Here is a 15,320-nt window from a genome sequence, read left to right as displayed (position 1 = left end):
TACCCAAACCTTGTTCCACCCTGAATTGGTAATACACAAACTTCCCTCTTTTGCGTCTCTCTCTTCTGTTGGCCATCTGGTAGTTATTACCTTTTTTGGCAATTTGTTCTGAGGCCCCCGCCCAGCCAGCTCAGCTTTTCCTGTATTCAACTCTACAGTCTTCTTATAATGTACCATGTAACACACTTAACTCAAAACACAATCAATTTGTTTTACCATTATCTGAAATCGTATATAACGACTAAGTTATTACTGTTACCACAGATCATGAATACAGATTATATATTTCAGTCATACATTACGGACATTTACAATACATCAACCATTTAAACTATTACACAGTCATGTATTTTGTATTTCATTTCTTTAATCATTCTTAAATCAATACAAGATTACTGTTATTCCCCAGGCTTTTACCCTGCTTTCTGCGCGTACCTAGAGAGATCTCACAAGTCCATGCCAGTTTTCTCGACAACTTCAAGAAGCTGATCCTACTATAAGTGCTTTTCTAAAGTCGTGGAGGACACAGAGACGTCCAGATAAAGCAGAAAGGGCCAGTCTCTCCCCAAAGGTCCTGGATCTGCTTCAACAGTGGAGCAAGGTGGTCCAGCTGAATGGCCTGTTATATCGCCGTACACAACGTCCTGATGGGGGTGAGGATAAGTTTGGTGTTCCAGCAAGACTACACTCCGATCAGGGCCAGAATTTTGAAAGCGCATTGATCCAGCAGTTGTGTGAGCTGTATGGAGTGCAGAAGACTCGTACCACCCAGTACCATCCTGAAGGTAACGACCAGTGTGAAAGATTTAATAGAACATTACCTGATCTGCTGCGAACTCTACCTGTTGAGAAGAAGGGACACTGGCCCCATTATCTGTCCCAAGTTCTGTATTTCTACAACACCACAGTCCATCAGTCCATGGGTGAGTCTCCTTACCTTTTGATGTTTGGCCAAGAGCCATGGTTACCTGTTTGCTTTCTCTTTGGAAGAGATCCGAGAGGGGAGAGTGGAGGACTGGGTACGAGAACATAGACACAGACTCCAGGTCGCCTTTGATGGTGCTCAAGATCGCCTGAAAATGACCGCTGACCATTGGAGGAGTGCCATGATGCTGGAGGTCTGACCAGTGAATTGTCTGAAAAGCAACTGGTCTATGTTCAAGATCACAGTAATAAAGGAAGAAACAAGATCCAGGACGCATGGAATCCCATAATCCATGCTGTGATAAAAGCTCCTGTTTCAGGAGGTTCTGTGTACACTGTTGCCCCCTTGGATAACCTTCAGAGGCTCAGGACAGTGCACCGTTTGATGTTGAAACCAGTTCCTGAGGGACTCTGGCCTCAAGAGCCCAGGAAAGAAAAAGACATCTTCATCAGTAGGGGAGAGGAGGCGGACGAGGAACTTGATTTTGTCTATGTGGTAACTGTAAAGCTTCTCTACAGTTTGAAGACTGACGCACTTGAGGAAAGTGACGCTGATTGTTGCTCAGGTTGCGCAATTAATGCAAACACTTCTGTTCTTTAGATGCGGGGTAACAGTTGATCCATAATGGAATATTTCATCCATGATGCATCCAATCTCTTTCACTTAACCCAGTGGTTCCCAAACTTTTTCTCCTGGGCGCCCCCCAGTGGATTACAATAGGGAGAGTTAGACTTTGGTCTTCTGATTGAAACAATGTTTGACCGGGGGGAGAGGGGAGGATAGACAGACTCTTAGAGACTCCCTGTTATACTCTTCCACCCCACCCCCTACCCCTCAGCACACACAGCGTTTATCATTGTTTCTATTTTTATTTTTTATTTTTTTATTTCATCCATCCTGTGCCCCCCCTGCAATGGCACGGCGCCCCCCACAGTTTGGGAACCTCTGACTTATCCCTAGTGGGATCACGAGGGGAACATCAGAGTATTTTAACTTAAACATGAATCTTTATTGAACCAACAAACCAGTGGAGCACCGGCAGCCAGAGGCGAACAAAGAGTTTCTGGGGCCCTGAGCAGAAAATGGTTCCAGTTAAACTGATTCATGACCATCAAGACAGAACAGCTGTAATACATGAGATATTTTTAAATGTTCATTTAATTTAACAACTTATTTTTGAAGCAATTAGTGAACCACCTGATTCTAATTAGATTATCTAGAAATAATTACTTAAATTATTTATTACAAAAATTTTCATATTTATTCTTTATTTCTTTCAATATTTGGTTTTATAGTATCCTCTGATTTTTTATTTTTTATTTTTTATTTTTTTGGAACAAAATTTGCTGAACTGGTTATGAATAAAAATTAACATTTTTTCTCCCTTTTTGTCAGTAAATATTTCATCTGGGAGATTTTCTGTTATTGATGAAGTTTGTCTTTTTGTTTGAAAAGTGATCAGAGAGGAAAAATTAGAGCTTTTCAAAGTTTCAGTTCACTATTTCTAGATGGTAAAACTTCAACAATAAGCTTGATTAGACTCTTCACATCTTCAGGATGTGAAACCAAGACGAAGTGAGATGTGCTGTAAGTAGAAAACATTCAGATTAAAGAAAGAGGTTTGTGTGCCACATTCCTACACACAGAACATGGTTTACATGACAACATGCATATATATCTATATATATATGTATATGATGAAGTGGCTCCTTTCCCTAGAAAAGTCAATAATCCAGATTATGATGTCCAACATGTGGAGTTGGAGGGAATCATTCTAGAAACTCCACCAGTGAACATAATATCAGACACAGGAACGGAACGAGTGTTTAACTTTACCAGATTATTACTGAAGGTAGAAATGATGAGGGGATATGTGGCTGCTGGAAGGAGAGAGAGAGCTGCCTCACACTAAATGTCTTCAGCCTCTCTAGAGCTAATGACTGGATCAAACTGAGGCTGGAAAACAAGAGCAGCTTAATTTACTACAGTCAGTCCTGCAGGTTAAACATTACCTCGTCCTGCTGTTCCTCCCACTGAGCCGGTGGAGACCAGAGGAGACCAGAGAGGTTTTGTTTCAGCATGAAGACGTTCGTTAAGAAACACGAAGAATCAACGATGCAGCAACTATCTGACATGTCAGGTTGGTAAAACTAATCAAAACCTTTAAAATATGATGAAACTCAGCAGGTCATGTAAAGCTAACAGTCTTTGATAAACTGGTTTATTTCATGTTTTCTTCACAAACACTTTGTGTCTCATGTCTCGGATCTATTTTTACTTTAAACTCTTGAAGTTAAAGATCCACTGAGTCACTTTATTGAATTTATTCAATGCATTGCAGACATGATGTGGATCCAGGAACAAATCAAATGTCTGAGGTGTAAAGTTCACATAAATTATATGAACTTTGATTTTATTGTAGCCGCAGTGAAGACAGAACAGAGATACAGATAAGATGTTGTGGCAAATGAGCTTTGATGTGATTTATAAACACATTTCCTTTACAAACTGCTTTAGACTGTTTGTAAGTATAGATAGTTTACATTAAGTAATGATTAAATATGTGACTGTCAGATCAACTGATCTGGTAGCAAATTAGGATTAGAGGGATTTTTATTGTCAGACTTAAAATAAAAACTTCTCTCCATTTTTTTCAAAGGAAAACAAGAACCATGTTCTCTATGGCTCATTTTCACATCTGTCTAATGTTTCACGGTAAATGTGGATTAAAAAGTATTAAAAACACAATTCACCTTAGACTAAACAATATAAATGAACATTTAAAAAGGCAGTTTTGTTTCATTAACTGAAAAGTAACTTTTTGAGATACAAGCAGTTACTTGAATTTCAAGTTACTTCAGTGTCATTTGAGATACAACATCAATAAATAATCATATTTATTGACAATAAATAATCATATTTATTGACAATAAATAATCATATTTATTGACGTTATTGCAGAACAAGAACTAACATCTTCTCCCAATGACCAACAGAGATAGGCCATCCTCTTCCAGTCCTGAAATGATTATCAGGTAAATGGACAGAAACGCATCAGTTTAATGCACTTTGTGTAGAAAACTGAATTATTAAATGTGGCTGATGAAAGCAGTGAGTTCAGGAGCAATATTCATTTTTCTTGGTGCAGAAAAGGAAGACTGTAGATGTTTACGTTTGTGATGGTACTAAGATGGTTTCCTCTTTAACATTGGTGGATATTTTAGTGTACTTGGCCAAACTGTAGAGTCTGACAACAGTTTTACAGTTTTACACTCTGACTGAATCACCTGGGACGTCGACTTCTGGCAAGATTATAATCTCTCCTTAAATATTTTTGTTCTGTGCCTAATGATGGATTTTAGTTAGTTTGGAAATGACTTTATGTCTTTTCCCAGTGAATGAACAGCAGCAGTTACTTTTCCAGGGTCATTGCTGATCTTTCCTGACGTTGAACTGACACACACTGGAATCCTGCTGTGTTAAACCTGAGCTTTAGAGATGAAACAGATTAACTTATTAGACTGAAACAGAACCTGGAGAAGAACAGATTTATATCATGTTCTGATATAAATATCTGAACTCTGGACACTGCTAGTCCAACTTATTTGGTTTGTATCTTGTAGTTTTTAGGATTTTCTCTAGTTTATCTCAGTTTCTCTGTTTTAGGTGAACTGAATGTAAACCTGATTTGGTGACGTGTCATCATGGCCTCAGGAGCATCTGGTGAGTCCAAAACTAAACTATCACACTATTAATCATTATTAGCTTCATTTAACAGAATAAATGAACTTTATGAAAATGTTGTCTTTCCTACAAACTGTTCATCTTTATTTGGGGAACAATTAAAACATATCCTGTATTATAAGAATAATGTTTCTGCATTTTTCCTCTTGTGTTCAAACTTTTTTTCCTCAAACTGTCTTAGAGACATTAAAACAAACCAAGTAACTTCATCATATTATAATTATGTTCAAGTGTTTTATTGGCTGTGAACCAAGCAAACCTTGACCACAGCCACTCCTGACTCGTAAAATATTTATAGTAAGTTATGACATTTTATTGTGTTGTACCTGTTGTACCTGTGCTGATGCAGGATTTAACCCTTTAATGTTAACCTGAATTATCGGCAGTCCAAGCTGAGGTGAACAGATGGTAAATAAAAAGCTTGGCTGCAGGAAACCATGTTGTAATTGTACAAATTTCTCATTTTTCAAAGTAATTATCTGGTAAAATGTGTTGGTGGAAGAACCAGAAAGTGCTGGAAAAAATCTGATGAGACAACCTGGTAGAAAAAACCCAGCTGATAATCAGAATTAAAACAATCTCACCCTTTAATACCTAGGTGGCGCTATTGTGGAGAACAATGTGTTTTGGCTAATAACTCCTTAACAATAGGCCCTTCCCCTAAACAGTTTTAATCCTTGGATGATTCTGCATCACATTTACTTTGGCCACCGCGAATAAAGTGCTTGTGTCCATTTCCAGCATCGTCCAGCTCTAGGGGGCGCTATAAGTAGGTCAAATGTATACTGCTCAAAAAAATAAAGGGAACATTTCACTTTAATTTTGTGTGTGGCTCCAAATCCAGGCCTCCATTGGTTAATAAATTTGATTTCCATTGATGATTTTTGTGTGATTTTGTTGTCAGCACATTCAACTTTGTACAGAACAAAGTATTCAATGAGAATATTTCATTCATTCAGATCTAGGATGTGTTATTTGAGTGCTCCCTTTATTTTTTTGAGCTGTGTATAAAGCAAAAACGGTTGGATGAATTTTGTGGGTTTCTTCAGAATACAACCAATATTATCAGTTTGGATTGTTCAAAGTGGGCGTGGCTTGTTGGCCTAACTTTTAATGTTTGGAAAATATTTGTAAAAACTCCCAGATTTTAGAAGGAAAAACATTCAGGCCATGTTTCTGTCATGACTCCTAAAGTACTGAGCCGGTCTATATGAAAACATGCAGTTACTGTTCCTGAAGTTTGTCTCTAATCCCAGCAGTAGCAGCGTCGACTGTTTGATCCAATATGTTGAAATTTGTCCCTCTTCAGATCCATCCTGTCTATAAAACATTCAGATCTGAGGATTCCCTTCTGTCTGTTAAATTAATTATATGCCAGGCATTTCAGAGTTTATTTTATTTTGAAACATGTTTTTAGATTGTTAATTGAGATATTTAGGCAGTTTTTTTTTTTTTTTTTTTTTTTTTTTTTTTTTTTTTTTTTTCCGCACGTAAAATATTTGAGAATATTTTGATAATTTTTGGAAGTATGAATGTTTTATTAGTATTTCTTTGGTCAAATAAGGTATAAATTTTCAGTTAACATTTTATTTTCTAAAGTGCCACTGAAACTAAATACAACAACATGCTTCCATAAATCTGAGAATATTTTTGTTAAGTGTTTTAAATGTATCATGGATTTTCCATGAATTTTTGTCTTGACTCTGTGTGACATAAAATCACATTTAACAATTTTCTGTTTGAAGGAAATTCATCTGGATACATGGAGATAAATACAGATTATTCTCCATGTAAACTTGGAGAGTAAGTCTAAAGTAACTACTAGAATTTATTGCTAATTTCTTGATGACTGCTGGATACTGTTGTTTTACTGTATCGTTGTCTAGAAAGCGATAAGTTAATTCATTTCTGTCTGGATTCTAATTTTGACTTGTCTTCTGCTGGTTTCTGTCCCCTGGTGGACAAACGGCTCCACAGCTTATTTCCTCCTCCATATGTGACAGTGAAGGACTTAAAGTTACTTTATTCCACTTTATTTTAACGTAGTGGATTGAGTTCATGCAAGAAGCAATATTTTATTTTCTCCTGACTAAACCACTTTCTCCTGCTCTTCGTCTGAATCAAAGTCCTCCTGTTTTAGATAGAACAAGTCCTGTTTTACAGGCCTGCATCATTTTATAAGATGTCACATCATGATGATTTTCTCTGTGACCTCTGGATTAACTGGACTGACAACTGACAAGCTTCCCTTTCACAGCACAGGGCAGTTCCCATAACTTTCCAGTCATTATTCTATAAGCTCTTAAACAATAAAATACTTGCAAACTACAAAACAAAATACAGTACTAAGTTTTTTTCCATCATTTTAACTGTTTCAGAAAGAAAACTCAAAATGAGGAGAGGAGGAAGCAAAGAGTTCCTTCCACCCATGTGTAAGTTTGGGAAAACTCCAGGTTGCTGCGCTGCATGATGTGTACACTGATGAAAAATACATTTCACAAGTCAGATCACAAATTGGTCTAAATTATTTAAACCAACCATTATGACTTTATATCCTTAAAATGAGAAACATGTATGTTAATTCACCTGTTCCTGTCATATGTGCTTTTTGTCCTCAATGTTAAAACAGCTTATTTAATCTGAAATAATTATAAAGCTGAATGTAGGCAATGCATACATTGATTCTATCAGTAAAATAATATAGAAACCAGAGATAGAGAGATGGTATGATGTTTAATGTTATTTTCATGTATATTTTCTTCACAGTGTCAGAATTGAGGCTCATCCTGTTGGGGGACAGCTGGTCAGAAAAGAGTCGGATTGCAAACTCAATTCTGGGAGCTCCTGCTTTCAACACTGAAGAGCAACCAAACTTTTCCATGAGAGTCCACAAAATGATCCAGAAGAAAAAACTGGTTCTCATCAACACCCCAGATCTGCTTCACCCCAGGATTCCTGAAGCCGAACTTAAAGAACATGTGGAAGTTTGTGTGAGCCTCTCTGATCCTGGACCTCACTTGTTCTTACTGGTTGTTCAGCCTGAAAACTTCACAAATGAGCAAGAGAAGAGATTCTGCAAAGTCCTAGAACTGTTTAGTGATCAGGCATTTGGTCATTCAGTGGTTCTAATATCAAAATCTAAGCAGAAGGAAACATTAAATGAGCCCTTACAGGAACTGATCAGAAGATGCAAATATAACTCACTCATTTTTAAAGATAATGAAATTCCTGAGATGCTGAAGTTACTTGGGGACTTTATAGGCATCAACAAAGAAAAGCATTTAATCGTCGACCATCCGAGCATCAAACGAATGAAAGACGCTTCTTCTGCTGCTGGTAAGTCTGGCAAAGAAAACCTGTTGATTTATTTTAATTGTTTTATTGCTGCTTGCAATCAAAAATATAGTTATGTAAGTTTAGACTTCATTCATTTTCAGAACAGAAATGCAGCTGCCACCATCATTCTGGACTGTAGGGATGGTGGAGTTTCCTCCAATCATCATGTCTGAATTTCACGACTAAGACTTTAGTTTTTGTCTCAGGAAACCACAGAATATTATTTATTATGAGCCATTCAGATGCATTTTATCAGCTAAAGTCTTAAGATTTATAGGCTATAATTATTCACATACATGTGATTTCACAATTTGCTATTTTTAATACATTTTCAAAAAGCTTACATTTTATTCCACAATGTTACAATAGGGCATTTCTGTATAAAAGTTTGAGGAGAAAATGTTATTAAAATTTATAAAAACTAGATAACATACAGTATAATTGCTGTATTGTTTTTACATCTGAAATATTTTCTGGTTTCATAACTGATCTTTGTTCCCTTTAAAGCTCTTAAACTTTTGTCCTTTTTCAGAAAAACAGATTTTGGTTTCATCCTTCAGAGCGTTTATGGTTACAAATATCACTTCGCAATAAAACAGTTTAATTTCACAGAGTAATTTTACTTACAGATATCATACTCCAGTTGTTTTCTTGTTTTTTTCAAAGTTCAAACATAAACTGAACATTTGCTCTGGCTAAATTGCCATTCTACCTAAAACTGCAGTATGTAACTTTTATAAAAACATGTTTTTTTACGTATTTGTAAAAACTATCAGCATTTCCTGTGAAAACAATATCAGACAGATGATCTATGAAAGATCAAGCTCCTCCTCGTCCCTGCAGTCTGAAGAAATGCACGGCTCCCGGTCAAAAGGATCCAAAATGAGGGTCTTAGTGCTGCAGTTTTATTTGTTCAGCACATTTCAGCAACAAAACATTTCAAAGTGCTTTACATGATAAAAACAGAAAAATACAAAGTCATGTAACAGAATCAGCAATCAAAACATTAAATTAAGTTGTTACATTTATAATTGAATATGTTTCAAGTAAAACTCTAAACAGGAGGGTTTTAAGTTGAGATTTAAATCTCAACTTTCAGCCGTTTTACAGTTTTCTGGAAGTTTGTTCCAGATTTGTGGTGCATAGAAGCTGAATGCTGCTTTCACTTAATTTAATAATTTCCATATGCTGCTTTACAGGACGAGGTTTAAGGATTTTGCTTTTGGGAGCAACTCAGTCAGCAAAGACACAACTCTGTAACTTTATCATCGAAAAGAAAATGTCTCGATTAACAACATTTTATCAAGCCAAGCCCGATGAGCAGGGGGTGTGGAATGGAAAGTTACTGACTGTCGTGAAAACTCCTGAACTTCAGTCTCAAAAAGTCCTGAAGGAGATGAGAAGCTGCGTGAATCTTTGTCTTCCTGGACCAAATGTTCTGCTGCTCTTAGTGAAACCTTCAGACTTCACAGAGAAAGACAGACAGACTCTGAAAACCAGCCTGAGTTTGTTTGGAGAAGATGCATTTAAACACTCAATGGTCGTTATAACTGAAGAAACAAATGACACGAGTTTCCTTCTTAACTCACTAATCAGAGAATGTGAAGGTCGACAGTACAACATGACTGAGAATAATCACCACAATTTAATGATGATGATTGAAGATATTGTTAACAAAAACAGAGGCTCCTTCCTGACCATCAAAGAGGAAAAAGCAGCATCAAAACATGACGAGCCTTTGCCACCTTTAAACCTGGTTCTGTGTGGGAGGAGAGGAGCCGGGAAGACGTCAGCAGCCAGAGCCATTCTGGGTCAGAGAGAGCTTCAGTCCGTCTCCAAGATATCAGAGTGTGTCAGAAACCAGGGAGAGGCGTTTGGACGCTGGCTTTCTGTGGTGGAGCTGCCGGCACTGCATGGAAGATCTGAGCGGGAAGTGATGGAGGAATCCTTCAGGTGTGTCTCCCTCTGTGACCCTGAGGGTGTCCACGCCTTCATCCTGGTCCTACCTGTGGGTCCCCTCACTGATGAAGACAAGGGAGAGTTACACACCACCCAGGACACATTCAGCTCCAGAGTCAATAACAACACAATGATCCTGTTCACCACAGACTCAGATCCTAAACATCCTGCTGTCGTTGAATTTCTGGAGCGAGACACGGACATCCAGGATCTCCTCCAGATCTGTGGAGGACGACATGTTGTTGTCAACAGCAGCGACAGGAATCAGTTCTCTACTGTAATAACATTTGTGGAAAAGATGAGACAGAAATGCTTCACACCGAGCATCCTGGCAGAAACCTACAAGGATAAAGTCATACAACAGAAGAAAACCATCAGCAGACTGGAAGCCCAGCTTTCAAACCAGGCACCAAAAACAGCCTTAACAGGTGAGAACTTCTAGAAAAGGTTTTCCTACATAAAACATAACATTACATAACCACAGCTTTCCTGATGAATAACTATTTAAGGATGGCAAAGGCAGTTATTAACAGGGGAACCTGCAGGATATTATCAGAGGCGACACACAAAACTATCATTCCACCTGATCTGCAGAAAAAGCCTCCAACACGCATAAACCACAGAAACCCAACACTGATATGACACATGAACGCGATGCAGAGAAACCGAGGATCTGATCCACACAAACCTGCATTGCCATGGCTTCTTATTTTATTAACAAATGATACTAAATAATAAAGACAGGAAAGCAAACCCTTCCACTGATGGTTTATCCCAGACCTCCAGAGTTTGATGTGAACGACGTTTGCTTCATTTCTAGTCTCTGACAAACATTTATACCAACTCTCCCAATCTAGTGTGACGCTGTGGAAAACAGTCTGTCAATGGAGAGTCGATGGGGCGTCCATCAGTGCTTCAGTTCCCGAAACCACAAAATAAAATTTAAAAAACTTGCACATGCAGGATAAAAAGCTCTGTCAGGGTCAGTGCTACCCGTCTCAGAGCTGCAGTCCAGTTGTTCATATTTAGCTTCACAGCAAAGTCACGTTTAGCTGACATTAGAGCGCCAAGCTGCAAAATGAACAAAGTAAACTGACCAATAAAACTCTGGTGGACTGACACGTGCCCACCCCCACAGATGCACAGATCTGGGCTACATACACAAAAAAACATTTTATTTTTTAGTTTGTTAATAGCAAATGTAGAAAATAAAAAGTACAACTATGATTTGTTTTTTTTACTCTAAGAGAAACCTCACAGTAGGCTGTATGGCAGCCTGGATCTGTAATTATTAAGCTGCAGATCTACATATTAGATCTGCAGCTTAATAACGTTTTAGATCGAAATGATCAGGGTTAGGTTACCTGATCATTGGTCAAAATTAATTAATTTGCTTATTTTCTGGGTTCCACTTCACTACCATGAAAGTCTAAATTCGACTCTACGTTGTGTTGATGTTTTTATGGAAGACAATCTGGGTCAACGAGTATTTTCACTTTTTAACTTTTTAGTTGGCATGTAGAGAAAATTAACCTGTGGTCTGTTTCTGTTGCAGGCGACTCAGAGAAGGAGGGACCCGAGTGTCTCAGGATCGTTCTGATCGGAAAGACTGGCTGCGGAAAAAGTCTATCAGGAAACACCATCCTGGGAGGAAACTTCTTTGAAGCCAAACCAGCCCAGTATTCAGTCACAAAGCGTTGCCAGAAAGCCCAGAGCAAAGTGGATGGCCGACCTGTGGCTGTGGTCGACACTCCTGGTCTGTTTGACAGCAGCTTGTCTCATGAAGAAGTGAATGAAGAGCTGCTGAAATGCATGAGTCTCCTGGCTCCAGGGCCTCATGTCTTCCTGCTGGTCTTACAGATCGGACGATTAACTCCAGAGGAGAAGGAGACTTTAACATTTTTAAAGGAAGGTTTTGGAAAAAATTCAGAGAACTTCACCATCATCCTGTTCACACATGGAGGTAAACTGGAACATCATAATAAATCCATTAAGGAATACATTGAAAAGGATTGTGACGAGTCCTTTAAGAAGCTCATTGAGGACTGTGGAGGAAGATACCATGTGTTTGAAAACTACGATGAGCAGAACCGAACTCAAGTCAGAGAGCTGATCGGTAAGATTGATGCCATGGTGGAGGAAAATGGAGGCGGCTGCTTCACTAACGACATGCTGCAGGAGGCCGAAGCAGCGATACGGAGACAAATGGAAAAGATCCTGAAGGAGAAGGAAGAAGAGATGCAGCAAAAGATTGAGGGACTACTACAAAAACATCAGAAAGAAAAAGACGACATGGAAAGGGAACTGATGGAGGTAAAAGCAAAAACTGAGCTACAAATAAAACAGAAAGACATAAAAATCAAGGAAATACAGCAAAGTCTGCAGGAGGCTGAAGATAAAAACATGAAGGAGAAAGAGAGGAGGAAAGAAGAAAAGAGAAAACTGAAACTTGAGAAACAGAAATGGGAGGAAAAACTGAAAAAATCTAAAACAGAAGCAAGTCTCCAGAAACATCAATCTGTGCTGAAGAAACATGAAGCCTGGGAGAAAGAAGTGAAAATGTTAAAGGAGAAAAACAAACAAGACGATAAACGGAGGCAGAAGGAGGAGAAACGACTGAAAGAGGAGTATGAGCGACTGAAACAAGAATATGAAAAACAGAAACTAGAATATGACATCAGAACGGAAAAGGAGGCAAAGTTCAGAGAAGAGCAAGTTGAGAAGCATCAGAAGGAGATAGAGAGACTAAGAGAGACGTACGAGGAAGAAGCCAGAAGGAAAGCCGAGGAGTTTAATGAGTTCAAAGAGAAATACAGCCAAGAATTTACAGCTCTGAAAAAAGTGCATGAAAAACAACTGATAGACAAAGACGGCAAATATGACATGCTGAAGGCTCTGAAAGAGCTAAATGAGAAGGAAGCCAGAGCAAAGCACCGCAAGCAGATCATCGACTTGGTGAAATGTGTCACCAGAAAGAGAGAACATCTGAACAAAATCAAGGAAATGCTGAGAAGACATGAAGACCAGATAAAACAGGGGAAAAATGAACAGGAGACTGAACAGCTTCAGAAAGTTCATGAACGAGAGATAGATGAACTGATTCAGCAGCTTCTGGATGCTGAAGATCCAAAATCAAACTGTGTCCTTTCATGAGACACATCAGAAACTGAGTGGTAACCCAGTAACAACCCCAAACATGAACAGAACTACTTTTTTCCGTTATGTCGTTATATGGTTTCTTGGAACTTACTTCTGCAAAAGATCCAAGTTCAAGTCATTGTGTGACTTTCTTTGTCACACAATGACAAAGAAAGTAATTGTAAGTTCTGCTTTGTGTTTTATGCTTTGACAGGAAGTTCAGAGCTGCATCACAAGTCATGAACAATTAACTTTGACAGTCTAGTGCTGTGCGCTCTGGTGTGTCAGCCGACTAAGTTTAATAAAGATTTTATTCAGAATTTTAGGGACTTTTGATGAGACATGATCACTTTCTCATTGTTGGGAACTTCAATATCCATGACTTCTGTAAATCCAGACCACTGGCTAAAGACTTTTTAAACTTCATTGACTCTTTTCACCTGACTTAGTGTTTGGCACAACACATGACAAAGGACACATCCTGGACTTGGTACTTTCTTTTGGCCTCAATGCAAATATGACTGAGTTCTGTGAAATATTTTTCTGACCATTTTGCTTCACTGTTCTCTGGTAAGCTGTCTCGGCGTGTGATCAGCCTATAATAAATTCCCAAATAGATACCTTATTCTCTGGCATTTTTAGCAAAATACATCATTCTGATTCACAAAACCTTAATCCAGGTAAACTAATTTCTAATTTTATTTAAACTTGCACAGAGATTTTGGACTCAGTAGCCCCATTTAGGCTGAAGTTGTCTAAGTCAATGGCACAACCCTGGTTAAAAGAGCAAACACATGAATTCAGACGTGAGCGCTCAGGTGGAGGAAAGATCATCTTCATGTTTCTTTGTAAATACTTGTAAATGATCAAAGAGTTGCTACAGCTGCAAAATATATATTTCTTGTCAAACCTTGTTTTCGAAACTGTCACAATTTTTTATGTGTCCCTCTGACATAAATGCTGCATACCTTCATCTAGTACCTGAGTGAAGTCGCCCCCCCACCTTCCTCAAATCAGACAAAATTGGTGTCAAACGTTTGTGCTGGTTTGTGCAGCAAAAATTTTCGTTTGTGCCGCTGTCATTTTAAAGATATAAAGAAATGTTTCCAGAGGTCATCCAAGGTCAACCAACCCCCCACCTTCTTCAAATCAGACAAAATGGGTGTCAATCAACTCGGCTACGTTTGTGTTNACAAAATGGGTGTCAATCAACTCGGCTACGTTTGTGTTGATTTGTGCAGCAAAAATTTTCGTTTCTGCTGCTTTGGCTTTGAAGATATTAATGAAAGTGTAAAGGTCAAAAGGTCAACCAGCCCCCCCACTTTTATGAAATCAAACAAAATCGGTGTCAAACATTAGTGCTATGTTTGTGCTGGTTTGTGCTGCGAAAATTTTCGTTTGTGCCGCTATCATTTTAAAGATATAAAGAAAGTTAGATTGGATTGGATTGTTATTTTTTCAAAGAAAATGTAAACTTAATAAGACACATACCTATTAGATGGCTTCTTTTTAAACAGGAGGTCTGGCCGTTATAACCATAGACATTAATATGTAGACGCCTCATGGAGCGGGTCGACCCGTTGCAGCGATACGTAATCGCGTCCATCATATTGAATGTGACATCTCTGCCAGTAAGCTAATACAAATGAATGGACCGAACTTCAGAAAATGCCATTCCACAAAGTATTTTTAGCTAATGTTGGTCATCGACCCACTCACATATAAACGTGAAGATATTTGGAAATTAAACAATCACCAAAGACAACATTTATGACTTTTCATTATATTTTAATTGTAATTTCTGAATAAAGAAAATAAATGTGAACCTATAATACAATTTATATGGATAAATCGTTTTTATATATACAGTAATCAACATTTATGAACATATGTACACACACAGATGTCAGTATATTAAATAATAAAGTATATGTATATATAAAATATATATATAATTTATTTGTTAGTTAACAAATAAAAAATATTTTATTATTCAAACAAATATATGAATAATATATGAGAAATTATATATATATGTCACCAGTAAGTCACCAGTCTTCCACCCGGGAGACCAGGGTTTGAATCCAGGCTGGGGCAAACAGTTACAACAGTGAAACTGAGCTGTGCAGTGTGGGTCCTTAGGCAAGACCCTTGGAGCTATATAGCCTACCTCATACCATGAGAGACATTGATAAGCATAACATGCCGGCTCAGACGT

General features: G+C 38.0%; 1 protein-coding gene across 1 annotated transcript; it reads left to right on the top strand.

The window, feature by feature from the left end:
* The first annotated feature begins 9,230 nt into the window (after positions 1–9,230).
* On the top strand, positions 9,231–13,128 carry LOC103152643 (GTPase IMAP family member 8-like). The gene is made up of 2 exons (XM_016661272.1): positions 9,231–10,392; positions 11,520–13,128. Exons 1-2 carry the CDS (start codon positions 9,285–9,287, stop codon positions 13,115–13,117), a joined length of 2,706 nt encoding a protein of 901 aa, XP_016516758.1. The 5' UTR covers positions 9,231–9,284; the 3' UTR covers positions 13,118–13,128.
* Positions 13,129–15,320: the final 2,192 nt, after the last annotated feature.

The sequence above is a fragment of the Poecilia formosa genome, unplaced genomic scaffold, assembly GCF_000485575.1.
Source record: "Poecilia formosa unplaced genomic scaffold, Poecilia_formosa-5.1.2 Scaffold320, whole genome shotgun sequence".
NCBI classification, from domain to species: domain Eukaryota; kingdom Metazoa; phylum Chordata; class Actinopteri; order Cyprinodontiformes; family Poeciliidae; genus Poecilia; species Poecilia formosa.
This window is presented reverse-complemented; position numbering and strand designations above follow the sequence as displayed.

Bases quoted from the DNA above. Each gene is read 5' to 3' on its own strand.
- LOC103152643 (XM_016661272.1), top strand. From the start codon at position 9,285: ATGTCTCGATTAACAACATTTTATCAAGCCAAGCCCGATGAGCAGGGG. The intron at 10,393-11,519 runs GTGAGAACTTCT...TTTCTGTTGCAG, and splicing joins ACCAAAAACAGCCTTAACAG to GCGACTCAGAGAAGGAGGGA.